Source organism: Calidris pugnax, unplaced genomic scaffold (genome assembly GCF_001431845.1).
Source record: "Calidris pugnax isolate Ruff unplaced genomic scaffold, ASM143184v1 scaffold1, whole genome shotgun sequence".
NCBI lineage: Eukaryota > Metazoa > Chordata > Aves > Charadriiformes > Scolopacidae > Calidris > Calidris pugnax.
The window spans coordinates 4,010,367-4,036,584 of record NW_015090800.1 but is presented as its reverse complement, the minus strand read 5'-3'; the positions used below and the strand labels follow the sequence as shown (position 1 = coordinate 4,036,584).

General features: G+C 42.3%; 1 protein-coding gene across 2 annotated transcripts in view; it reads left to right on the top strand.

Moving 5' to 3' along the window:
• BCL2L13 (BCL2-like 13 (apoptosis facilitator)) overlaps nucleotides 1-25,794 on the top strand; it is a 36,985-nt gene extending 11,191 nt beyond the window's left edge. For both annotated transcript variants that reach the window (XM_014937271.1, XM_014937270.1), the window contains 5 exons: nucleotides 2,351-2,461; nucleotides 3,411-3,567; nucleotides 6,790-6,859; nucleotides 12,963-13,106; nucleotides 24,731-25,794. In XM_014937271.1, the coding sequence (XP_014792757.1) occupies nucleotides 2,351-2,461; nucleotides 3,411-3,567; nucleotides 6,790-6,859; nucleotides 12,963-13,106; nucleotides 24,731-25,546 (1,298 nt within the window). In that variant the 3' untranslated portion in view covers nucleotides 25,547-25,794. The remainder of the gene's footprint in view (nucleotides 1-2,350; nucleotides 2,462-3,410; nucleotides 3,568-6,789; nucleotides 6,860-12,962; nucleotides 13,107-24,730) is intronic.
• Nucleotides 25,795-26,218: the final 424 nt, after the last annotated feature.

The following is a 26,218-nucleotide window of genomic DNA, read 5'->3' as shown; positions in this document are numbered from 1 at the left end:
TGTTTTGGCACCACTGAAGAGTCAGGTGCTATTGGAATCAGCAGCTGCTGCAAAGTTGTGGGTGTTACGAGATGGAAACCATTGACTGTAGCACTGATTATCTAAACAGCTCTTTTGTACGCTGGCAGCAATGGAATTTCTCTTCCTTCCATTTTCCGAGTGACTTCTTATCAAGTATGACAGCTTGTCATGTGTGATCATCGTCACATTTGTCCCGTGAGAACGGGTGCTCTTCTGAATGCCCTCATCCCTTCCACAGACAGGGTGAAGCACAGGTTAAAATAAGAGTTTGTACTTGCACATACTTGTTGCACTTGACTGTGAAGCAGGGGTTTGGTCCTTCAAAGAGGCGACCTTAAAGGGAGTGACAAGGCATTAGTGAGTGTCTGTTCATTAACCAAAAGGAGGAACAGTTCGCTCCTCTCTGGAATTCATTGTGCAGAGTGGCAAAGAGAGGCTGGTTGAGAAAGGATCTAAGAAGATAAATAAAATTATTCTGAATATAGTGATGATGATCAAACTGTGTGGTTAAGTAGAAATTAAACTGCCTGTCTGCTGTGCCCTTAAACTGTTCACGTAAATAAATTAAACATTTTACACTGACTCGTAACGTTGGTCTAGAAAGATTTTGTCTTTCGGGTGTCTAGGTGTCTATTGAGTGCTGAATTTCTAAGCATTAGCACATGTTCAGCGAGTTGATTATGTGAATTTGTAACTTACTTTTCAAATGTAGGAGACCTTGCAAGTTTATTGTCTAGTGTTTCTTTAAATACAGAAAATGCCCCATGTACTTTACTACACATCTGCGTGTGGTAACTATGATCATTGCTTTTATGGTTTTCACACACTCTGATACGAAAAATGGTGATAATTATGTGTCCACTATGGAGGAAAGGGGAAGACAATACAACAGTTAAAGTGAGTTCAAGCAGATTTAGAGATAAATCAAAGAAAATAAGCAGTTGTTGATAAGACCGCCAAATTATGATTTAGTGTCTTCAAAACAGGGATGAAGAAAGACATGCTAGAAAGCTACACTGGGTGTTGCAGGACTTACCTGAAGATTTAAATGGGAAATACAAGTGGTGAGGAAGAAATGAAGCCAGATGATACCAGTATTACAGACATAAATCCTTTCCCTTTTCATTTTCTCCATCTGAGCGAAGAACGTCTGTAGAGCTGAACGATGTCTAGATGCCCAAGTAGAGCTGTAGGCAATTGGTGTAGGTGGAGATAGGGTGAGATAGATCAGTATTTGGGTGCATTGGTAAGAAACAGTGGACATAAGAATGTTACCTGAAGGTCATGCAGAAGGTGGTGTTTAAATGGTGGCATGAGAGAGCGTGAAGTCCAAAAAAAGAATTCTAAGGAATATTCAGAAGTAGGAGAGCTAAGAAAATGTGTTTTGGGTAACACAGTCACTGGTGGTGTTGAAAGTAGCAGAGGGCTAATGAAGACTGATAATTTGCCTAGAACTTAGGGAAGGAAAAGGCTGGAAGGGAGATTTTTGTGGTCAATTTTATTGGTTTATTTATTTACTAGAGGAGTAAGTTGATGTAAAATGCACTTCTCTGTTTGGATATAACAGAGACCTATAGTATCTCTAAGTGGGACATTTTAAGGAACTGAAATAAAGGAAGAAGAGAATTTCAGTGGTAGGCTGTTGATTCAGTGATGTTTGGTGAAAATAAGCAGTTAATGGAATAGGTTATGTAGTGTGCTTTAAGAATGGGATTTGAAGACACGCTTGAAAGCTGATACAAGAAATAAAGATGAGCAAACTCAAAGAAAAAGCAGCTAAATAGCAAGAGTTTTGAGCTGCAACTCTGTCCCAGACATATAGTTTTTCCATTAGTACCCATCCCATAAGCCAGTTACTTGAGTAGTTACCATGCTATACTGTGAGTATGTTTGTGGATTTTACAGGCATCAATATTTATATTTTGCTAGTAAAAATCGAGCTTATGCCTATGGCTGCTTTGTTTTGGTGTAGTTTGATAATATTAAATTACTGCTTATTTATGTGCCTTTGTTTGACTTTGCTCTTAAATTTAAGATAAGTTTGTTATTAAAGCTGTTCTGTTTGTGGCTTTACACTTCTAGGTTTTTTAAAAATATATTCATATTTAAAGCAGCTATTCTGTCTTGAATAGGCTTGAAAGTTTATGTTTCTGGGTTCATATAGTATAACTTTTGTAATAAGTGCCCTTAAAGGATCATACATTTTATCTTTCTGTCTGAAATACAACTTTCACCTTGAATTCCTTTATAGTTAATATTTCAGTATCGTGTTCTATTATCTACCTTATTTGAAATACCACATTTGAATAATTTCCTTGGTTTCTTTTAGGGACTCAACAACAGCTTACAGCACAACCTGCTTCAGAGAAAGAGGCTTTGGAGAAGATTAAAATAGAAATCGAGGAGGAGCTAAAACATCTTGATGAAGAAATCTTGGAAGGTGCTCTTCAGATTTTCTTATTTCAATCGATAATCCTTATGCACTGTAATGGTGGTTAATTTGTAACAGGTCCTCTAGTTAAAGAGATTTTTGGACACATTGAATCTCTTTACCCTCCTCCCCCCACAAGATTTCTACACACTGTCACGTGAAGTAAAATAGTTAAACATTACCATTTGGAGTGATGGAGTCTAGCCAAAGCAAACAATTGAATGACATTTAATAGGTTACTATAAATAATGAAATGTAAGCAGCCCTTAAGCTGCTCCAGTTGATGACAGAAATGAGATCATTCCTCAGCAGCTAACACTCAGAGGAGTGTGGACTGAGACCACCAGATTTCTCACTTCCACTACGTCTGGTTTTTGTTACGTGCTTTGACCTGTAGATGTGGCTTTTATAGGAGTCGGCAGGGGATGATTTGGAAACAATCTTTGCATTGCGTATGAGTTGCAAATTGGAAATCTGCAGTAGAAAGGCTCTAGATCTGTTTACGTTCATCTGTATGGACCTTTCTTAGAAGTTTTAAACTGAGAAGGAAAAGATGATATGAACAAAATATTATTTTTAAAAATGCTACTCAAGTACTGCTGCAGATACGTCCATGTGTGGGGAAGTTTTACCATAGAAAAGAAGCTCTCCTGCTGCTCCATCAGGGTTGGCATCAGCTTAAAATTGAGAATAGTTGCAGATTCAGCTAACTTGCTGGTTAGGATGCAGTTGTGAAATAAAATCTGGAGGGGAAATGTAGCTCAAAGTACCACTCCCAGAGTATAGTTCGATCCTGCTTGTTTTACTACAGTTTGTTCATAGCATCCTTTGACTCTAGAGTTGTGATTTCTTTGTCCCTCATGCAAACTGTGTTAAGTGATGGGATAAGAAGTCTGATACTGTTGATGTTGTTCTCTGAATCTATTATATTTTGTTTTGTATACCTTTTTTCTCTCAGCATTTACCACTACAGGATTTGACTGCCACACTTCCCCAGTGTTCAGTCCTGCCAATCCGGAGAGCTCGATAGAAGACTGCCTGGCTCATCTGGGGGAGAAAGTGTCCCAGGAATTGAAAGAACATCTGCACAAAGCACTACAGACCTTGCTTAGCAAGTGAGTTTCCATTTGCTTTTTCAAAGGGAAGGTGTTTCCTTTTGCATTGTGGCTGCTGCTGAAATGCTAAAGATGGGACTGCACTTTGTGTTGCATTTCTTTCTTTTTCAACGCTCCTTTATCTGGCTGGGTTTTTTGTTTTGTGTTGTAACGTGCAAATACTTCTTTGTGGCGTTGGCTCTTTGCAGTAATGCAAGTTCTGAAAATTTTCTGAGACTAATTCAAGTATTTTGCGTTGCTGGTGAAATGAGCAGCTGCCAATTGCCATTGCAAATTTCATGAACGCTGGGCTGTAGCCAGATTAACTTCTGTTACCTTACAGTTAAGAGTGGAGCTGAAGGTTTCTTTGTAGTCTGGCTCAAGATGAGTAGGGGAGTTTCCCTGAAAGGATGGTAGTTAGATGCTTTATGACCACCATTCAGGTACACATCTGAAGCAAATGTGGGTCCCTGGGCTAACCTTGGTGCCTTAAGAGCTGTCTTGCCAGTTCAAGTGTATTGTTTAGCACATTGTACTTGGCATGCTAGTATTTTGATTAATGCCTTTTGCAAATTGGTAAAACTGTTATGGTTGCTTGGTTTTCTGTTGTAAACTGCCAGCCTGATTTTAATGGATCCACATGAACTACTTCTGGCTGTTCCGGGTGACTTCCAAAATGTATTTGTAGAGAGCTGGAGCTGGGAGGTGCTGCTTCAGGGGCAGTTACATAAATGCAGTTGTGAAGGCAGCATTGGCAAGTAGCTATCTGAGTCTAAATTTTGTGAATTAGTTTAAATAATATGGCTCAAAAGAAGCTGAAAATCTCTAGTACTACACTTTCAGAGTTTGCATAGCTGTTTATGAACTGTTTGAACAACAAGGTACTGGAAACCTAGATATTAGTGCTTACTGTACACTTGCTGATGCATAGGGCTTAAGCCTTCCATACGTGCATTGGAGAAGGATCTCATGTCCTTATGAAGGTAATACCCTTTATGGCAGGCTTCTGTAAGATTAAAAATTTAGAAGTCATTCCATCTGAACATCAGGAAACACCTTTTTACTGTGAGGGTGACTGGGCACTGGCACAGGTTGCCCGGAGGGGTTGTGGGGTCTCCATCCTTGAAGATGTTGATCAGGGATGTTGGGCAGGATGTTCTCCAGTGATGCATTCCAACCTCAACCATTCTGTGATTCCTTAACTAGCCCATCTATTCCTTAACTAACTCCCTAGTCAACAACTAAGGGTTGACTTTTTATGACCAATATAATTTAAAACCGACTGTTCAAAGTCAGGTGGACCAGGGCTTTGGGCAGCCTGATGTAGTGAAAGATGTCCCTGCCCATGATCTTTAAAGGTCCCTTCTAACCCAAACCATCCTATGATTCTATGGCTCTGACCTGGATTTCGCAGCAAAGGTGCCATGTAACATCTGACCAGGCAGATGAAGATGATTGTCTCTTTTTCCATGAGTCATCCAAGGGAAAAGTACACCCTGAAACTCACCGGTTAACTTTCAGAAACCAATATGTACACTGTCTGCTACTATATGCAGGTCCTATGGGGTCAAAAAGTAAGCTCAGTATTGTGTAAACTAACCATAATTTACCCACAGAAAAGAGTATGTGGGGTACAAGTTCCTCCTTAAGAGGCAAAAGACGTGCTAGTGTGTTCTCCCAGAAATGGCAGAAGCTTATCTGCCTTTGCAAGCCAGGCGTTTGTCCCCTGTGACCTTAAAAACTTGTACTCAGTATCTTCTGAAGAGCTGAGGTTTTGATAAATACCTCACTACACGCTACAAAAACAGACTGGCAACAAGTTGGAAAATTAGTAGCAGGGCTTGTGACCCGTCCTTTTTGTGTGCCTAAACTGGTGAATTGAAATAACAGTGTTTTTAAATGTATTAAAGGTTTTAGATAATTGGCTGACTGACATTGAGGGGTCATAACTGGTGCACTCTAGGCTGATTCTTTTGGGAAAATTCCTGAGATGAGGTCTTTGACAATTAAGTGGGTTTTAGCTTTTTAGTAGCCTGACATTCTAGGCTGCTTGTGTTTTGTATGGGAAAATGTTTGCATTCTAAGTATTTTTTAATTTATATATGTACATACATACATATAAAATCTGAAATGCCTGTGGAAACGTGTTGACATGCATGCCTCTTCATAAGGCAAACTAGAGCTACCATTTAATCTCTTGCTAATATCCTTCCTGCAGCTGTTGTTGCTCTTCTCATCCCACTGATTGATTTGGATTTACATTTTAAAGGAACTAATGTACAAAGGAAGTTAAGAGAGTGCACTTAAAATGACAAACCCAAATTACATTTCCCCAGTGTGTTTTAACTCTGCTCTCTTACCCATGTTTGCTACAGTAGTGCTATTTGATGCAATACTTACTTATTTTGCTTATATTTTCCTATCCTCTTGTATGCATATATACAAGTCTGTTATGGTACAGCAGGCTGTTAGATCATGACAGTTCTTGGAATTTGATAAGCAGCCTTCTGTCCAATGCCAGTTACCGCTATTTCCCTTAAACTGAAGGCTGAACAAAATAACCTTTTGTCATGATCTGGCTCAGGACAACTTCTTTGGAAGCATTACACGTTCTGCTGTCACTTGGCAGAAAGACTTTATTGTTACTGACTCTAAGATACAGTATGATCTGGGAGGAAAGAGTGTGGAAGAGAGGGATTTCATCATCCCCATTCAGAGAACTAGAGATGTGATAAATCTAAAAGAAAAAAAAAGATAAATCTAAATATCTAGTGAAATATGAAGGGTTCTTTGTGATCAGAACTGCCGTTTTTTTGCAAATAAAGTCTTCAACTCTAACATAACGTTGCTGCAGTCAAGCAGCCTGTGTTGGTTCATTGCCTATATTGTTTATAAAAATTATACTCTGCATTGGCATCTATCTCACATATGGATTTCATAGTGGAATTTTTTATCTTTAAAATCTTATGATATAAAAAATTATATGCATGAGCTTAGAAATTTTGATAGCATATCAGAGAACCTACTTATATTCTTTAAGTTGTAGAGTATCAAATTATATGAAATTGTGTAACTGGGAGAAGGTAATACCTTCCTGACCCTGTTTGGTGCTGGTGTTTTCTTTGAAAGTTATTTACTATAATACATGTGAAAATATTTTGTTCTCTGGAAACTGGAAATTTTATTTTATTCTTATTCTTTTGTTTCCTTTTATAACTTTCAGTGTTGGTTTAACTTCTGCAGGCCGGTGACATACCAAGAATATCGAGAGCGCACACAAGAGACAGCTGCTCATGCCAGTGGATGGAATAAGGTACCAAATAAGTGACTTTCACTTTGATATCTCTTGCATCTATTTGATAGTGTTTTTGCTAGTTACAGTTATGCTTCACAGAGGACCAAGAATAAAAAGAATCTGCTTCTTTTTAGCATGACATAACTCTCAGTCTCAGAATGGTAGATGTGGACATAATATGTCGTTTTTAGATGATTTAGCCAGAAGTTACCTAATGAAAGCATTATGTCAATCTTCCTCTATTATTGTAAAATGAAAAGTTAGAGTTGTTGCTTGACATAATTTTTAAAAAAATTATTATCCAACTTTTTTAAATTCCCAAGAAAGACTTATTTCTTTAGCAGTTTTGTAATGAAATCTGAGACAGATGTTTTCATAATATTTCTATCCTGTATCTTTGCTCCCATCTCACATTCAAAATATATGTAAAAAAAGCACGAAATATGGTGAAAATAGAAATTGATAATACCTTCACGATATTTAAATTGTTCAGGAAACATTAAGATGGTATGCATAGCTGGTCTCAGGAGTAGTTATCTCAAATGATATGAAACTTCTTTTTAAAACAATATGCAAATCTGTAAATGAAGTATCATATAATAATTTTAATGTAGAATGAGTAGAATTACTGTTCCCAGATTTATCTTTCTTTATTCATTCAAATTCATCATCTTATTCATTCTGTGGCGGGTTCAGTGGGCATCAGAAAAAGAATAAAAGGATGAAATAGCTGTTTGCAAATTTAATCACAAATTGAGTGTTAAAGTTTAGTCTTAAATTTAAAATAGAAAAAGAAATCTTTTTCCCCCCTTTTTACATTTTTTTTTCACCAGAAATACTTTTCCTTAACTAGATTTCCCTGCTCACTTCACAAACTTATCCTCTAACCAAGGGTGAGGCGCTTTTAAAGCAGTTTATTAAACATTTCTTGACAAGTTATTGCCTGTGGCTCCAGCGATTATAATTGGTGTGTGTGTTCTTTCAGTTGATCATCTTGTGCTTCACAGCATTTTAGTTTAAACAGCCATGAAATCTGATTATCAAGAAGGTGGCCTGAGCTAGCACATTTTACTTTTCAGTTGGCGAAAACTAAAAACGAGCCCAACACCAGTCGTTGTGGCTCAGTTGGCAAAGGGAGGAGGTGGATGGAGCTTGTCAGTCGCCTACTGCGTCTCCATATGCTCTTGGTACACACCTCTTGAAGATACAGCCCTGGGTAGATGGATCAGCTGCATTTGGGGGTTTATAGTTTGATACCATAAAAAAGACATTGAGGTGCTGGAGCGGGTCCAGAGAAGGGCAACAAAGATGGTGAGGGGTCTGGAGAACAAGTCTTATGAGGAGAGGCTGAGGGAGCTGGGGGTGTTCAGCCTGGAGAAGAGGAGGCTGAGGGGAGACCTCATTGCTCTCTCCAACTCCCTGAAAGGAGGGTGTAGAGAGGTGGGGGTTGGTCTCTTCTCCAAAGTCACAGGCGACAGGACAAGAGGAAGTGGCCTCAAGTTGTGCCAGGGTAGGTTCAGGTTGGATATTAGGAAAAATTTTTTCACTGAAAGGGTTATCAGACATTGGAATGGGCTGCCCAGGGAGGTGGTTGAGGCACCATCCCTGGAGGTGTTCAAAAGACAGGTTGATGTAGTGCTGGGAGGTATGGTTTAGTGATGGTGATGCTTCTTGTTTGTTGTGTGGGTGTCTATTTTTGTCAGTGAGGTTGACGGTTGGACAAGATGATCTTTAAGGTCCCTTCCAACCTAGAAGATTCTGTGATTCTGTGATTATGATTTCAGCCTTCCTTGCTGCTACGTTTCTGCAGCCCCCGTGGCTACTGGATTTTGGTTCTTGTCAGCTTGTCATTGAGAATATCATCCAGAAGATGTCTTTGCTTACCTGAAACGTTGGTTGCCGCAAAACTTACAGTCCACAAGCAAAGCAGAATGGAAATTTTGTAGAATAAGACAGCATCTGTCTGTGTTGTTTTCGTGGTGGCTTGGTGCGTCAGGAATGCCCAGCAGTTCCTTTAATAATACTTGTTTTGGGGAGATGGAATACATTTGTGTTGGTTTCATTTCCTTTTTAAATTCCTTGATCATCTTAATCAGAATCGTATTTTATAACAGAATAGATGTAGAAATCTTTCCTCCAGCCTCAGCCTAGCTTCATTTTCACTCTGAAGAAGAAGCTGTTAGAAAAATAATTTTAAAAAGTAGCTATAAATAGACATAGTGTTAGGTCTAATTAGCAGGTATACAGCAGCAAAATCAGGCTGTGCTAGTCTCAAATGTGTGAAAATCTGAACGGTATATATTTAAATTGACTCTATTGGGAGAACTTAAGCTTACTCCCTTTTAAGAGTAAATAATAAGAAAACCTACAACTAGCTGAGCTAGCCAAACAGAATAATAAATCACTCCCTGTTAGGTGCTCACGGCCGTAACATATTCTATAGTTTCTTGGGTGGAGCAGAAATTGAAGATGCACAGCAGCTGTGCTGTGGCAGATGTCAAAGGATTAAAAATGTGGAAATACCTTCCCACAGACAGAAATCTGTGTGATCAAGGCTTGTGGTTTGATCCAGACCAGTAGAAACAAAACAACTGAAGCTGGTAGATGAAACGTGTTCTCCTTTACGTGTAAGCTGTGTCTGTTTTGCTCAGCAGTGGCACCTCGCACAGCAAGATGCTCCTCTTGCTCTCAGTAGCCTACGATCCAGTATATAAAATCTCACTTTGAATTTCTGAGCCTTGGCTGTTGTAGGTGTGTGTTGTCATACATACGTGTGTATAAAAGCCCCACCAGTTTAATATGTTGGTTGTGGTGCACTCAGAGCCACGCTGATCACTTAAAGGCCTGGTGTCTCTGTGGCACCCAGCAGACTCAAAGTAGTCTTTGCAAATATTCCCTCGTGTTACATGTATGAGAAAAGGAGGTGTCTTCACCTTATATTTGAAATAAGGCTCTCTAAAACAAAACCAAAACCACCTCAAACTTAGGGCAGATTATATTTCTGTAATAAAATTAACGTAAGAAAAAGTTTAAATACTCCACTGTTGAGTTTATATGCTTTTGCTTAAAATTGAGTACTATATGCACACTCCAAAATACACAATCCCACTATTGCGCATCAGGTAAAAGGATAACAAATACTGATATTGAGAGTCAGCTGAACTGGTAAGCAGGTTAGCAGTCATCTTAATTTCACATTTTTACTGATTAATGGGGCCAGAGAATAGTAAAACAAAAATGTAAGAAATAATAATGTAAAGAATTAGATTAATTTTATGTTTAAATAGTTAAAAAGCACACAGAAGTGGCAGTTACTTTGAGTAGCTTCTTAGAAGTGTCTGAACTTCTTTTGTAATTTTTTTTTTTTTGCATACATTTGAATTTGTGGTGATGCACCATGAAATTGCAATAGTATAAATCACAGAAGTTTTTCATTTACACAATTAATCAGAAATCTTCTGACAGTAAAGCCGTTGTGGGTTTTTTTAATGATTCCCTAGAAGTTTTCTCCTGCCAACTATTTTCTGGCCTGCTGTGCTTGATGCTGTGTGTGTTTTTCTTCAGTCAAAATATGAACAGCCCCTGGCATTCCTTCCCAGGAGTACTGATGGAGGGAATTGCAGTTGCTTTGAATTACTAAGGCTATATTTTTACCTTGGTCTAGTTAAATCTCATCACTACTCACATAGCTACTCTTATGTAGGGAAAAGCTGTCATTAACCTTTATGGAAGGGTTTCTTTCATTAATTTAGGGACAGTGTCATGCAGGCCTGTTCCTTTTCCTCCTGGTCTCAAAGGTAGAATGGTCAGTAATGTCAGCAGGAGGGGAAAAACAGGCAGTATCTGTTGGTCTGTGTGGGATTGGATAGTAGAGTATGAATTTGGTCCCTCTCCCCTGAGGCCTGCGGAGGCTTGCTAAATTTGGGAGAAGTGGATGGATTAGATACTTAAGTTGGCAAAGGAAGGAGGCAACACTCATGTTCAGTATGTCAACATTTGAGCTCTCTTCATTTCCTAAGCAGCCTTTTTTTTTTTTTTTTGCTTTTGTTTCTCTTGCCTTCAGCTTAAAGCAAATGTCAAGTATTTTGAGATCTCAATGTTCATGCTGTCGTAGAGTTATGTGGGTGTGCCCAAACCCTCCGAAAGATGCCTCGGCTTGACAGTGTGCTTTTTCTTTCTTTGATCTAAAAAGATCGATGTTTCTTCTGACGCTTGCCTCACCTTGACCTGCTCCTTATGTTTGTGCACTGTAAGCTTGCACCTCTTCTACCTCTGAGTTGAGATTAATTACAAGAAACTCAAAAAACCCCAAGGCTTTCAAAATTAAAGCACCATCTTGTTCCTATTATAGTGACTGCAGTGTTAACTGTGCCTCCCAGGAGAACAGTACTATAACCTGTCTGTCATGGTATTGGACTCTCTCAGTTGTTAATCAGCAGGAACATCTTAAATTTATCAGATTACAGGCATTGCTAAGGTCTGCATCTGTTTTCAGTCATCCATCTCAGTGTTGCCTGGAGCATCTCTCTTACAAGGAAAGGCTGAGGGACTTGGGTCTTTTTAGTCTGGAGAAGAATGAGGGGGGATCTGATCAATGCCTATAAATATCTAAAAGAGTGGGTGTCAAGAGGATGGCAAGAGAGGTGTCAAGAGTCTATTTTGGTGGTGCCCAGTGACAGGATGAAAGGAAATGGGCACAAACTTGAACATAGAAGTTCCACCTAAACATGAGGAGGAACTTCTTTCCTTTGAGGGTGGCAGAGCCCTGGAACAGGCTGCCCAGGGAGGTGGTGGAGTCTCCTCTGGAGACATTCCAAACCCACCTGGACACGTTCCTGTGGGACCTGCTCTGGGTGGACCTGCTCTGGCAGGGGGGTTGGAGGAGATGATCTCCAGAGGTCCCTTCCAACCCCATGTGATTCTGTGACTCTATCGTGATTTAGTACCAGTCTCAAACCCAGCCTACTTTACCTATTCAGCTTCCTTCACCTTTGCATCCTAAAGTGTGATTTTTAGGAATAGTGATGGAGAATATTTACAGAAAAGAAAATTGGGCTGCAGAAGGAGGAGACTGGGAAAGGAAGGAGGCATTTGGAGTTCAGTCTGAGCAGTAGTATTAGCCTGCATCTACCTTGTGCAGCTGGGAAACAACATTCTTATTTGCACAGTGAATAGATAGACAATGCAGTTGTCACAAACTAGGTGCAGTAAAACTTACAAATATTTTTCTCCTGTATTGTAACAGAGCTTTTTCAGATGCTAATGGCTTCAATTCATACCAGTTTCCTGACGCTGCATATAAACTTTGCCCAGAGGGCCGCTTGCGTGCTCTAGGAGAATAAATTTAGAGTTTAAAAGTTCAACTGCATGCTGTTTAGGCAAACAAAAATAAACTTTCAGAAGGAAGTGTCTGGAAGTGTATAGTATGAAGGAGGTGGGTTCACAGAGTCTTGCATCTTCTAGAGTAATTCATGTTGCTGAAAGCTGAGCATTCAGTGAAAGACAAAAGGCTTGGAAGGAGGAACGGGAGTAGGAAATGAAGGAGGGAATTCTGTACCTGTTAAATTTGGCGTAGGAGGGAGAGTTTAACGTGCAGAGGGGGTTGTGTTTGTCACTTTAAACACGTCCCTAATGTTACGCTGCTGGGAGGAGCTGTTTCTCCCTATCCTGTCTGACAGCCAAGTGTGAACTCCCAGAGAGACTGTCTAGTGAAGTGTATCTATTCAAGAATGTGTATGAGTTTGCTGTTTAAATGCAATTTGGAGGCATATCCCTTCAAACTATTTATAATGTTGCATCTTTCCACTTCTGGGTTAGCAAGTACTGCACCTGTTCTGTTTCTTTACCTGAATCTTGTGTTGGAAAAAAATGGGGCTTAAAGAATCCCTGCAGTCCTCTTCTGGGAAACTCTCAAGTTAGACTGTGGTATTTTGATTAAGTGCTTCTTTCTTACTGAATTGTATTATGTTTCTGCCTTGTGTCTTCATAAAAATGAAGCGTATAGTCCTTTGGGCTTGTAGATTCAGACCTTTTCTGTGGACCACATGAATTCTTATGTTTTACCTACACAGTGGTATTGATAATGCTTTCGATATTTATTCACAATCCTTGTTTGTTGAAGGTCTTGGTACCCCTGGTTCTGCTACAACAATTTCTGATGGAGTTAACCAGACGGGGCCAGGAACCGCTGAGCGCGCTTGTGAACTTCGGGGTGACATATCTAGAAGACTATTCTGCAGACTATATCATTCAACAAGGAGGATGGGTAAGAAGACAATGTTTGATTTTCATACTTTGTTCACAGCTTATTTCTAAGTGTGATACTAGTCTTAACAGGAGTGAAAGCTAAGAGGGGTTGCTGAAAGCAAGCAGATGAGAGAAGGAAAACCCCAGAAAAAGCCAAAAAAAAAAAGCAGGAGGTCAGGACCATGTAGTTGGAAAGAGATCTTGGGCAGTCATCTGTTTCATCTCTCTGCCCCGAGGCAGAACTGACTTTTACCCATTCATGTTGACATTAGAGACCTGTGTGATTGGACTCCACAATTTCCCCAGGCAGTCTGTTCCAGTTCCTTGCATGTCTGGCTTGTTGGATTGCCGTTGAAATTGAAGAGGTCCTCAGATGTCTAATAACAACTACTTTTCACACACTGTGCATTAAGATGCTAATTTGTTGCTATATGGTGAGGTTTTGTTTGTGTGTTCTTTCCTGTTAATATACATAGAGAATTGCATTTAGAAGCAAACACCTGTCACAAGAGATACTGTGGCTGAGAGGCTCATCTTTTTAATATTATCTTCATACTCTGGTGACTGCTGGAAATGGTATATGGGTATTTTTCCTCTAAATTTTCAGAGGTTTTTTTTAGCAGATAAGTAATTGGGGAGCACTTCATACAGAAATGTCAGCAGGTACTAATTTATTTTTATACTAAGTGACAAAATAACTAATGCATGTTGGATTTTATAGCTGTATAGGGACATGGATGGAATGAGCAATCAAGATTCCTTTGTGCTGCATTTCCTTGTGGAAATCTTCAATTCGTGGTAACCGATGTTCCTGAGTCATGGCACGCTGAGAAAGTTTCATTTAAAAATACATCACAGAGGCAGCTCACGGCCAATGAGCTGGGTCTTGAAGGTAGAATTGTGCTAAAGGAGGCTGAGCTTTAGATTACTGGGTTTGGGAAGCAGGCCAGATTTGAGTGGAATTAATCTGGGATTAGTGAAATGGCTCCAGCGAGTTGATTTATTCTAAAAAGAAAAGCTCTTCAGGAAAACCCCTGGGTTAAAAAAAAAAAAAAATTCATTCAGACAGCTTCTTGTATATAAAGGCTCTACCTGAGTTGTTGGGTTTTTTTTTAAAAAGTAGTTTGTTCCAGAATTTTTGCACATCTGCACCTTCCTGTATTCTTTCCCTTCCTGGCAATCGTGGATAATGGTTTTCAAAGCCTTTGGGAGGGTTTGTTTGTCTTTAATGGACAGAAACACTAACAGCATGCAGCCAAATGACCTTAGGTCATTTGATAAATGCACTCACATTTCAAAGTATTTTCATCATAGAGAAGGCCCTTACTTGCAGCTCCAAGACAGATGGACGTTAGATCTGTTTTGCTTTGCTGCTTTTTTCTTTTTTTTAAACCTCAGAAAAGCCTGCAGACTGTTCTCTAGCCCCTGTTTGAGGCCTGCTGTAAACATACTTAATACAGCATAAAGCCTCTCAAAACAAGCAGCTTTCCAGCACGGCCTCTACGGGAGGGGGCTGTGCTTTGTGTTTGTGTGACTCTGCATGTATGTACAGATCTGGGTAGTCGGTGTTTGATGGGCTGCGGGCTCGTCTGTATACATCCAGCCAGGCATAAAATCAGACTGACATAAGCGGTACAGCAAACAAGCCAGAGCTATTTTTGAAACAGCAGAAGAGGCGAGGAAAGAGACAAGGTGATGAAAATCCTTTCCAGCCGAATTAATGTGGCTGCACTAACCCTTTGTGAGTTGCTCCGGGGATGGGGACCCGCTGGGCTTGTGGATTTACTTGGAGGAAGGCAATATATGGTTTTAAATGTCTTTATTTTTTTTTTTTCTTTCCTTTCCCTGGTAATGTAAACGTACATTTTCGCTGAGAGCCAAGCTTCTTGATTTCTTCTGAAATTTGTGGGAAGTGGTTGTGGGGATGGCAGTGCTGGGAATGGGGCGAGGGTGGGAGAGTGTGTGTGTGTTTCTGAGAAGGGCTGGGGGAGAGCCATCAGGCAAGTGTGTTGCATTTTAGCCATCAGGCAGGTGTTTTGCATTTCTGGAAGATAAGCATCTGCCACCGGGGCTCTGTGTGCTGGATCAAGTTGTCAGTAATACTTTGCCGGAGCCATAAGGACAGTGTATAAACCTGGCTGTCTCCAGTGAATTGTGTTGCTGTGACAGTTAGAGGTTCAGGTTTTGTTTTACTCCGGAGTGCTGTGAAGATAGGTCTTTCCTACAGCTGCTAAGAGCTTACTTAAAATTGAGAAGATACCAGAAGAGCCTGTCTGTTTTTTCACGGATCAGGAGCAGAGGAGAGCTTCACAGGAGGCAGCTTCTCAGGGGCAGACCTGATTTGTAGCATCTCTGGTGCTGTCTCTTCCCTTGCCACTATATAATTTGGGTGTTTCGGATTGAAACCAACCTTTGCCAGGAGAGAAGTAGCCACTTGAAGGTAAGGGGTCAGCTGAGCCCTTCTTATTGCCCTGCTGTGGATCTGTGGAGTCAGAATTTTATGGAGCTGTGTCATCCAGTGGGACCACTTGCTGCGTCATGCTGTGCAGCCAGGATGCGGCTGGAAGAGCTCCTGAGGGTTCTGGAAGAGCTCCTGAGGGTCTGCAAGACTTCAGGGTGTTTTGTGGGCTCGGGAGGCTTCTCAGTCCAGGAAGGCATCTGATGGAGGGTGGTGGACAGCAATTCACTAGAAACAAGGGAATAAAGGTTGATAAATTGGGTAGCTCTGCAGTAGATTTCAAGAAATCGGGGTGGCTTGTGAGGAATAGGAAATTTGGGATACTAGAGGTAGAGCCTCTGAGATGAGAAGTTGCTTTTTAATTTTTTGTCCCAGTCCTGGTGATGAGATGATGTGTTGAAACAGTGAGTGTTCCCTTCCCATTCTCCCTTCAGGCACTAAAATTGTAATGTAGCTAATTTTTCATGGGGGGTGGGACTGGGATGTACTGATTGGTAGGTGAGAGAATGGCTGGCATGTTTTTATGTTGAAGTGCATACAATATTTTGATACTTCGATTCTGGCCGTTGTGTATGCTGTTCCCCTTGGTCTGTTTTACTAGTTTAAAGTGAAAGTCTTCCAAGTAGGAGTGCCTGCAGTGCACTGGATATTGTGTTTGGATGCAGCTGTCAACATAACCATGAATGAAAAGATGAAATGACTACTCCATCTAGTTTACAATCTCTCAGATTTGCAGGTAGATGCAAGTTGAATTTGGAGGACCGTAGGAAAGCAAAGAAATCTTGCTTCTGAACAGCTTCCCTCTTTCACTAATTCCAGTGACAGGTTTGGCTGCAACTCTTATATTTACCCTGCCTGACTTTTAAGTTTTAGTATGATCTGTCCTTGGAACAAAAAGCATGTTTGACATTCCAAGTTCTCTAAATAGACACATATCAGGACACACATTTCTTCTTCTTCTACCTGTTTTGCACCCAAATGGTCATACTAAGCTCTTGTTCCCTTATCATCTTGAACCACTGCAAACTAATTCCCAGCCTGATTTAGCAGTAGTTTCTTCTCTTTCCCGAAAGCATGTTAGGGCTCAACAAACTGACAGGCAGTGTACATCCTCTCCCCTCCCCTTTCCTCCTCTCCCCACCCTCCTCCTCCTCTCCCCTCCCTTTCCTCCTTGTACCTCCCCTCCCTTTTCGCTCTGACTTCTCCAGGGCTGGATGCTGCTGCATCAGAAGCAATTCTTGGTCTCCTGGAAAAGTGCACAGTAAGGCCAGTCAGTTGGTAAGGATTATTTTTCCTTCCTCTTCCTTTCCCACCCCTCCTCCCAAATAATTTATTTCTTCTCAAGCTCTGCGGATCCTGTTTTCCATGGTTAGATTTCATCTATGTTGAAGTAGTCTGGGAAGAAAAAGTATATGATTACTTGGAAGCTGCTTTTTTTTATTATTCTCAGATTCACACTCTCGTTAACGAGCCCATCTGCTTTTCAGTTGTTTGAAAGAGCTGAAATAAGTGCATGCAATGGGTGTTTATCAGTATGCAGTTAATAACCTTTCTTCTCTCAGTAAGAGCCTGGTGTTTGTTTTTGTGACCAGTAGCTGAAATTGTCTCTGCCTTGCCGGGGTTCTTGTCTCCTGATGTTCAGATCTGGATTGGAATTTAACTAGTTGTTTGCTCATGTTGAAAAAAGTGAAAGTAAATTTGCTTGAAATATACATAGTGTTTACAGTTTCATATCTCAGCCTTAGAAGAGCTGTTCTCGGTTTCTAGTGTTTTGTTTTGGGCTTTTCTGCTGGTTTTGACATTTTCTTTGCTGCTAGTGATTGAATAATTTCCGTACTAGAATCTGTTAACAATCTGGAGAAGAAAAAGAGCAAAGAGACACACTTGCCATCCTGAGGAAGCGAGGCAGTCAGTTTGCGCTACCGGAGATGAAAAATTCCTTCTGCAGCAGTCCAGGTGTCTGCCTTGAGAATGACAATGCAGAAATAGAGAGACGTGCTCCACTGGAGGAGAGATAACTAAGTTTAATATGGTAGAGAAGCAAGAAAGGGCAATCTAATTAGAGAAGTCCTAGAAAAGAGTTTTCCTTTCAAAGTAATTATACTTTACACTTGTATCGTGGACCACAGCAGCGAAACATCCACTTTTATTTGTAGGTAACTTCTTTGGTTACAGTAATAGATTTTTTTCTTTTTTAGGCACTGTGGCTGAATGAAAAGGAACTTAAATGTTCAAGGAGCAACTAGGTCTCCTTTTTTTTTCCCTTCCAACAACTTCAAATCAGTCTGTCTGAAGAATTGGTCTTTAAATAACTGACTTTATTTCAATATAAACTGCTAAGTCTGAAACCACGGAGGGTGTTGCCTTGGTGCTGACTCTCTGCAGGTAGTAGAGGTTACATTGGAGGGCAGGGGAAGGAACAGGATCATTTCTGCAGGCTTTTCTAGCCAAAGCGTTCCTTGAATGGGATGAAAGCCGTGGCTGCAGTATTGCTGTGCTTCGATTTGGTTCATACGACTTTTTTTCCCCTTTTTTTAATTTTTCTTTTTTTTTTCCTTATTAAAAAGCACAGTCCTACTTGCAGAGTCTGCTCTGTTTTTCTTGGCTTCACCTATCTAATTTTTATTTTTTTTTCCCAGAGGGGGGATCTTTTGGGACCCCCCAGCAGCAGACCTGTTCATCGCTCCTTGCCTTTTGTTTTTCAGACACTAAATTTTAAGCACAAATGTGTTTGATGGGGTCCTAGAACTTGTATTGTCACCCTGATGCTGTTGGGGCAAGGAAAAAGAGGACTGAACCTCATTTCTCTCTGTGACAGGTCATGTTACAAGATAAAGTCAGCATTCTTGCCTAAAAAAACTTCCTAGTTGTGTTGAGTGTTCTGAATTTTTTATCAGGGTAAAAATTGCTCTCCTGGAACATTTGCGTTCTGGCAGCATTTCCTCCTGTATTTCATGGTACTCTTTTTTTGGGAGATTTTATGTGGGTCTGTTTCATTGGCGGGGGGAGAATTCAAGGAACACAGATTTTTTTTTTCCCTCAAGGTGGCACTCCTCTCTGACCTGTATATAGAATGTTTGCTTTTACTGGAAAAAATCAAGATCTGGGGTTTACGGGTGGCTTGCTGGGCTGTACAGCTTTTCCAGGGGGCTTTTTTAGCATTTTTGGAGATGAGTTTTGTATGAGTTTGTCTGTCCACATCATTCCTTTCCTGAACAGACTTAACTGCAACTTGCCTGTGTGTACTTTTAAGAACCGAAGCGGAGAGACCGGTCGAGCTTTTGGGAACACTTAAACCAAACCTAAAGCAAACCCTAGAAGAATACACAGGGGGTCCACAGCAATTAGGCATAGTCGTTTTGCATGCATCTGCTCTTCTGAGCTTGCAGGGCAGGGCTTTCAAGATGCAGTAAATGCTGTGTTGGACAGTCATGGCCGCCCCTTTCCGTTCGTTATCTAATACCTTCTCCATTACAGATTCAGTGCGTGCTACTATTCCTGCTAGTTCTTAAGAAAAAGAAAAAAAAAGTTACTTTTATCTTTGAGACACTCAGAGTTTGGATTTTAATACTTATTTCCACCAGAAGCAGCTTTGCATAAATCAGGCTGAAGTTATTATTGTGCTAAATAGGGATGGGTTTTTTCTTATGTGGAGTTACAAGTCCTCGCTGTTTACCGAAAGTAACTACTAGAGCTAGGAAGTCAGCTTGTTTCTCTCCACTTAATAACAGGCCTATTAGAAAACCATGAAAAATAGTATTGTTATCATGAGAGTCAGTTTCCAAGTCTTTATTTGTTTTGGTATGGTTGTTGTCTTTTAAATCCTAGTTGAAACTTGACAGGTGTTTTTAAGTAGTGATTTCCTACTGTGTGTTAGAGGTTGTAGTGTTGTGAATCCACTGCTGGCAGTGATTTTCAGCAAAGTTCAGATTACTGACAGTGGCAGGACTGCAGCTGAATCCAAACTGATAGGGTTTGCTTATTGGAAGACCTTTTGGAGATTTTTTGGGATTATTTTGTTACCAGTTTATATAGAGCTCACCCTGTAATGTAATAGCTGCAACTTATCCTGCGGGCTGCTCTAGCACGTTTGTTAGGAATGCTTTCTGTCACTTGTAGAAGTTCTTCACAATACTTCTACGAGTCAAACCGCATAGATTGAGGACAGTGATGGACTTCTGGAGCTTTTTTTTTTTTTTAAGTCTGCAAATGCCACCTCGACAGCATTAAGCTGATGTTCTCCTCAAGGCTGCCTCATCTGCTGTGCTCATCCTTGGGTTCTAACCAAGAAGGGAACTACCCCGTTCTCCTTCTCATCCTGACTTGTGCCAGCTCTTCCCTCAAGTGGCTGTGGTTTGGGATCAGGAGTGGCAGGGTGCTGCTGTGAGGGACTCACTCCTGTGATTTGGGATCAGGAGTGGCAGGGTGCTGCAGTGAGGGACTCACTCCTGCTTCTCGAGAGATACGTGACGTGGTTCTGCAAGTGTGCTGGATGAGGGAAGGTGCTCCCAAGTTTGCAAGTCTCCCATCCCATAGTTAAAAAAGAGGATCTGATCTGGAGCAGTAGACTCTCCACTTACAGTAAACAAAGCAGATAAACAAAAGCTTACATACATACGTTCCTTATTTACAGTTAAGTCTAAAGTGTAGGGCTTATATAAGGCATCAGGTTATTAAAAATCCTTCCACATGTTCCATCCTGTCCTGAATTAATCTGTCTATGGGAGCTTTGCTTCTGGGTCAGGTCTGTAGACAAATCAAGAGAATTGTCCTAAATGTCATTCAGTTTTTATTGCAGCTGCTTAAAAACTAAAAAAAAAAGAAAGAAAAAAACACAAAACAAACCACCCAAGAACAAAAACGTGCAAACCTCAACTGAATCAGCACAAAATCCTAGCTTTATCCTCTTGACATTCTGAATTAACTCTTAATTCAGCTCAAAAAATATTAGTCACATATCCTAAAAAATGCCTATTACTGTTTGGCTTTTCAATTAAAACTTCATACGCTTTTAATGAAAAAGTAGTGAAATTACCCAGTGACATGTAGCATGCTAACTTTCCCCTGGGTTTCTCAACCTCAGGTGATCTCTCTCTTCAAGCTTGGGGAGTTGTGTCCCTGAGGCACTGACATGGAAGTTAAATTGCCTGTAAAGACAGAAAGGAATCAGCCAGGCTTTATAAAGCTCTGATTTATAGGGAGCCAGTGACTGATAACTCTTTTGAGGTCAATCCAGTCCATACAGCATGAGAAAAGGAACAATAAAGTGCTTGAGCCTCTTTGGCCTTCCTTTCTGCTGAAGGCAGGATGTAGTGTTGGTACACGTATTAATGAAATATTTGAAATTTGGGGATTGCCTGTGATTCCCCTGTTACCTTTCCTTCACTTCCACACATGACCATCAGCATCTGCCCAGATCTTACCTGTGTTTTGTGAGGTGTTGTCTCCACTCAGGGAGCTCACTCAGTAAAGCACATGGCCTTTACAAAACGCCCTGATATGTGGGAATAACTGGAATAACTAATCCTTGTATGCCTATGTTTGTTTACCTGCTGAGGATCTACTGAGGTGAGGTATTTTGCTGGGCTGGGCAGCTACTGGTCCGTGTGGTAGCTGTGGTGGTGCTTTGCCTAAATTAATTGTTTGTTTTTATCACGGTCAAATCACCTGCGGGTTTGCCCCCAAAGAACAACTTTGGTTTTACTTATGAGAGCAAAGGGAGGAGTTAGGGCAGTGGATCAGGAATAGAGCAGAAGCAGAGGAATATGTATTGAGGAGTATCAGGATGGCTTCAATGTCACCGCAGTCGTCATTGACTATGGGGTGGCTCCCTCCTCCCTGCCGGGGGCTGCTGAGTCACTGCCCAGTTGAGGCCATCTGAACACCTTCCTAGTTGGTGCTTTTTTTTTAGTTTATCCATGAAAAGAAGTTTGCTACAGTCACCAGAGCTCACAAGCATAGTGTGGGTTTGGAATGGGTTTTTTATTTTTTTATATGCTTCACATTGAACCATCTGCAGCAGCATGGGTGCACTTCCAGCGGGATGGTAAGAGAATAGCTGGTACCAGTTGTGTGTGTGTGTCCCTGTTCTTTTTGCTGGCGTGAGGTTACAGACATAGACTGGTGTGTTGGGATGTGCTGCGCTGTGGGAGGGAAATAAATCAGTGCTGATAGAGCTGAGCGGAGAGGAGGGTCGTACAGAAATTCAGGAGATCACAGGTTTTACCCCTAGTTATTTCGTTATTTAATTGCTGTTGTGCTCAGTCTGGATCGCCTGCGGAAATGAAAAAATAAATTGCTGTGATCACAGGTGCCTGTTAGTAGCTTGCTTTTTAATTTGTATTTCCTGCTGTAGCAAGACTTCGTGGAGAACCTTAGGTGTGTGATTGCTTTTAACCTTCCCCTGAGGAGTCCTGTATACTGTTTTTCTTTAGATTTTCTGAATTTGTTACTGAGCCAGATGATGCTTCCCCATATCCAAGCAATTTAAAGGCATTTATAAAGAAAAGTTCTTTTTGAAGTGCTCTGTGAGATCTATTTATCCGTTCACAGATATCTTCCAAAACTCCACGGGCTGAGAAGATGAAATTTAGATCCCACCCCTCCCAAAATACACTGTGCAATCTTGACCTTCCCAGTGCTGTCCTGGACTACAGCCCCCACCGTTGTGCAGAAGTCCCTAGGAATGGGTCCATTGAGTTTTGCAAAATGGCAAGGTGTTTTGGGGGAGTGGAGAGAGAAACCCCACTCCCATCCTCAACTCACTTGACCCCCTTTTCACAAAGTTTATTGATAAGGGAATAGTTTCCAGCATGAAAGATCGAGGTGTTACTGCCCGTAAGCTGCGTGGATCTCCCAAATCCCAGTTCGGTGCTTTCGCCAGGGATCTGCTCCTGCTTCATTTCCTCTCGCTGCAGCTGCTGCCAGTGACCCACAGGGTTTGTGCTCTCTCTCTTGTGCCCACAACTCGCTTTTTGGTTTGGTTTTTGTGTGTGTGGAGGCCCTTCCCTCTGCCAGGGAAAGGAGGAATTGCAGGGTGCCTGGTCCATGTCAGTGGAGAGTCTGTGGGCTCCCCGGGGAGAAAAGCGCGTTGCTGCTGGCCCAGAGCTGTGAGCTCCACGGATGCACCTACTGAAAGGTAGAAACCATTGACCTGTAGGCCCTGAACTCCTTGTGTATTAAGAACTAAGTGGTAATTTGGAGTTGCCAAAGCTGAAATGCATTTTCCTTCGGCTCTCAACACAAGGCACTGGCATCAATTTGGCTCCTTGGGCACCAGTGCGAGCTGGTGCAGCTGCTGGCCACCTGCAGCCACACTCGAGCCTCTCTGGGGGCCAGACTGGGCACTGAGCAGCATTAAAAACAACTCAGCAAAATGAAGAACACGTTTGTTTTTAACTTGGAGCAGTTCCTAACAGACGACTACATGAATCTGTAAAAAGTTGTCAAACAACCGAGGAGGTGTCTTGGGGTGGGAAGCTATGGATAGGAGACTGGAGCAGAACCAACCCCCAGACTCACAGGTGTTGGAAAGGGTTTGAAAAGATGGGGACAACTGCTTGGGCTGCTGTAGGGGAGCTATTGTGTGCAGAAGGGAGCAGGAAGAAAGAGAATGAATGGATTTTAATTTTTTTTCCCTGTGTCTGAACAGGGAAACTTGGTAATCGAGTGAGGAATTTTCAGGGAAGGGGCTCCCAGCACTGCAGCACTCCATAAAACGTCCAAATCATTTTTGTTAGGAGCAAGGGAGTAACTGAATCTTTGTTAATGGTTTCACAGCCTTCTGTTATGTGGCGTAGCAAACTTTGGGGTTCCTCTCTGCAAATCTCTTGCTTTTATGTTGTTGGTACCACACCCATCTTAGGTTCTTCATCTGCACTTAGGTTTTTTTTCCCCTCTTGTAATTTTCCCCTTGAAGCAAATCTCTTCTGTGTTTGATGCTCAGCAGTCAATGCAGGAAGGAACCAGTCAGTATCTTACGCTTGCAATTTCTCTAACTGAAGCCCACTGCAGACATCAAATTTTTTGGATGTCTACAGACCTTCCCTAGCTAAATAAAAACAAACCAACCCCGTCAGCATCTTTGGATGTCTGTGCTCGGCTGTTTGTTTTCACTGAAGTTGTGTAGCCAACGTTATGAAGACAGTCTTGGAAAGTGAACGCATTTAAGAATAGCTAAAATTGTTTGTAGTAAAACACTAAAATTACTGTAGATTCCAGCTTGGTGATACAAAGTAGAAATACAGGCTTCAGATGGCAAATTAAGGGTGAGGGGTCTGGAGCACGTCTTATGAGGAGAGGCTGAGGGAGCTGGGGGTGTTCAGCCTGGAGAAGAGGAGGCTGAGGGGAGACCTTACTGCTCTCTACAACTCCCTGAAAGGAGGGTGTAGAGAGGTGGGGGTCGGTCTCTTCTCTCAAGTCACAGGTGACGGGACAAGAAGAAATGGCCTCAAGTTGCGCCAGGGGAGGTTCAGGCTGGATATTAGGAAAAAATTTTTCACCGAAAGGGTTCTCAGCCATTGGAATGGGCTGCCCAGGGAGGTGGTTGAGGCACCATTCCCGGAGGTGTTCAAAAGACGGGTTGATGAAGTGCTGGGAGGTATGGTTTAGTGATGGTGATGCTTCTTGTTTGTTGTGCGGGTGTCTATTTTTGTCAGTTAGGTTGACGGTTGGACAAGATGATCTTTGAGGTCCCTTCCAACCTAGAAGATTCTGTGATTCTGTAATAGAAGAGAAACGCAGTTAGATGACAATGGACAGGCAGTAGAGAGCACTTGCATAAAGGGGAGAAGTGAGCGGTGTTCAGCTGGGCTCACATGTGTACCTTTGCTTGCTTTGTTTTGTTTCAGTTGGGTTTTCAGACCTTGGCATCTCGTTCTCTGGTTAATCACGCCCACGTGGTGTGGTTTGGTTTGGTGAGGTACCCAGCGACGCAGTAACAGCGGGGAAAGGAGGAGCTCCCAGCAAAGCTCCTCTAAGTGGTTCCATTCTCTGGAAATGCCAGCTGGACCGGCTGGGTTTTGTAATCTCTTCTAAAATGTAGGTCAGACAACTGCTGCTCCTGCCGAGGCCGGCTCATCTTTCCCCCAGCCCCACCAAGTTTCCAGGTGTCCTGTTCCTTCCCGTGCAGGGGGGGTGACGCCGCCGCCATCGCTCACGTCTCGTGTCCTCCTTTTCCTTCGCAGGGGACGGTCTTCGCTTTGGAATCGGAAGAGGAAGAGTACCCCGGGCTCATCGCAGAGGACAGTAATGACATCTACATCCTGACCAGCGACAACTCGGGACAGGTGAGCCCCCCGGAGTCCCCCACCGTGACCACCTCGTGGCAGTCGGAGAGCCTGCCCGTCTCCCTCTCGGCCAGTCAGAGCTGGCACACGGAGAGCCTGCCCGTCTCCCTGGGACCCGAGTCCTGGCAGCAAGTGGCCATGGATCCTGAAGAAGTCAAAAGCCTGGACAGCAACGGAGGGGGTGAAGAAAGGAGTGAGAACAACTCTTCCAACTCTGATATCGTTCACGTGGAGAAGGAGGAGATACCGGAGGGGATCGAGGAAGCGGTGGTGTCCGCCGTCGCTGCAGAGACCGTGCAGGCAGCCTTTCCAGAGCCCCCTGCTTCTTTACAGGAAGCCAAACCTCCAGCTGAAATTGCTGCTGCTGCTGAAAAAGCACATCCCTCCCCGCTTCTGCGTACGAAACAGGAGGAAAAGGGAAAAGCGGCCGAAGAGCTCGTTGAACCTGAAATCCCCGTATTAAGTAAACCTGCCCCAAAGTTAGCCCCGTCAGAAGAAAAAGCTGCACCGCAACCTGAGAAAATACTGCTTCCGGGGGAACAAAAAGTGGGGAAAGAGGGTCGTTTGGAAGAAATAGAAGAGAAATCCTCGGCTGCAGAGGAGAAGCCTATCTTATTGCCGGAAGGGAAATCTATATTGCTGTACGGCGGGGCTGCTGCGGTGGCTATATTAGCTGTGGCAGTCGGAGTCGCGCTGGCACTTAGGAAAAAATAATGGAGCTCTCTTGAGGAGGAAGAGGAGGAGGAGGAGGGGGGAGAGAGAAGAGAGCACGATCCGATTTTTGTAGTTGTGTTACCTAAAGGTTGAGCTGCCTGCTGTTTAATTGGACATTGGAGTAACTTAGTGGTGACGGGGTGAGGTCGTTCAATAAGCCTCCAGCTATGGACAATCATGTTTTTAGTAGAATTGGGGCGGGGGACTGGTTTTTCGTGATTAAAGTACAGGGGTATTTTTAAAAAAAACAACAAACAAACAAACAAAAAAAAATTATTCTGCAAATTTAAGAACTTAAGTGCAGGTGCTGAAGAAAGGGGTGCTCGTACTCTAGGAACTGGAACAGAGGATCCCCAGGGGAAGGGGAGAGCCAGCTGCTGCCAACCCCTGGAGTTGTTGGCTTCTCGGACTGACCGCTGCTGCAGCTGTGCTGTCTGTGTCTCCCCCCATGGCGTCCCCCTCCCCGGAGCCCTCCCTCAGAACCATTAGCCAACCTGAGTCCTGTAGCCAGAGGCTGCTCTCCTTTTTGTCTCGGCTTCCTCTCAGGTACAGCACTGCTCCTCCTAACCTCGCAGGTTCCTCCTAAGCCCCAGTGGGAGAAGTGCTTATTCTTACCTCTGGTTTTGCCCCCCCCTTAACATTGACTGGAGCCCCATCCTGTAAAGATGCTGC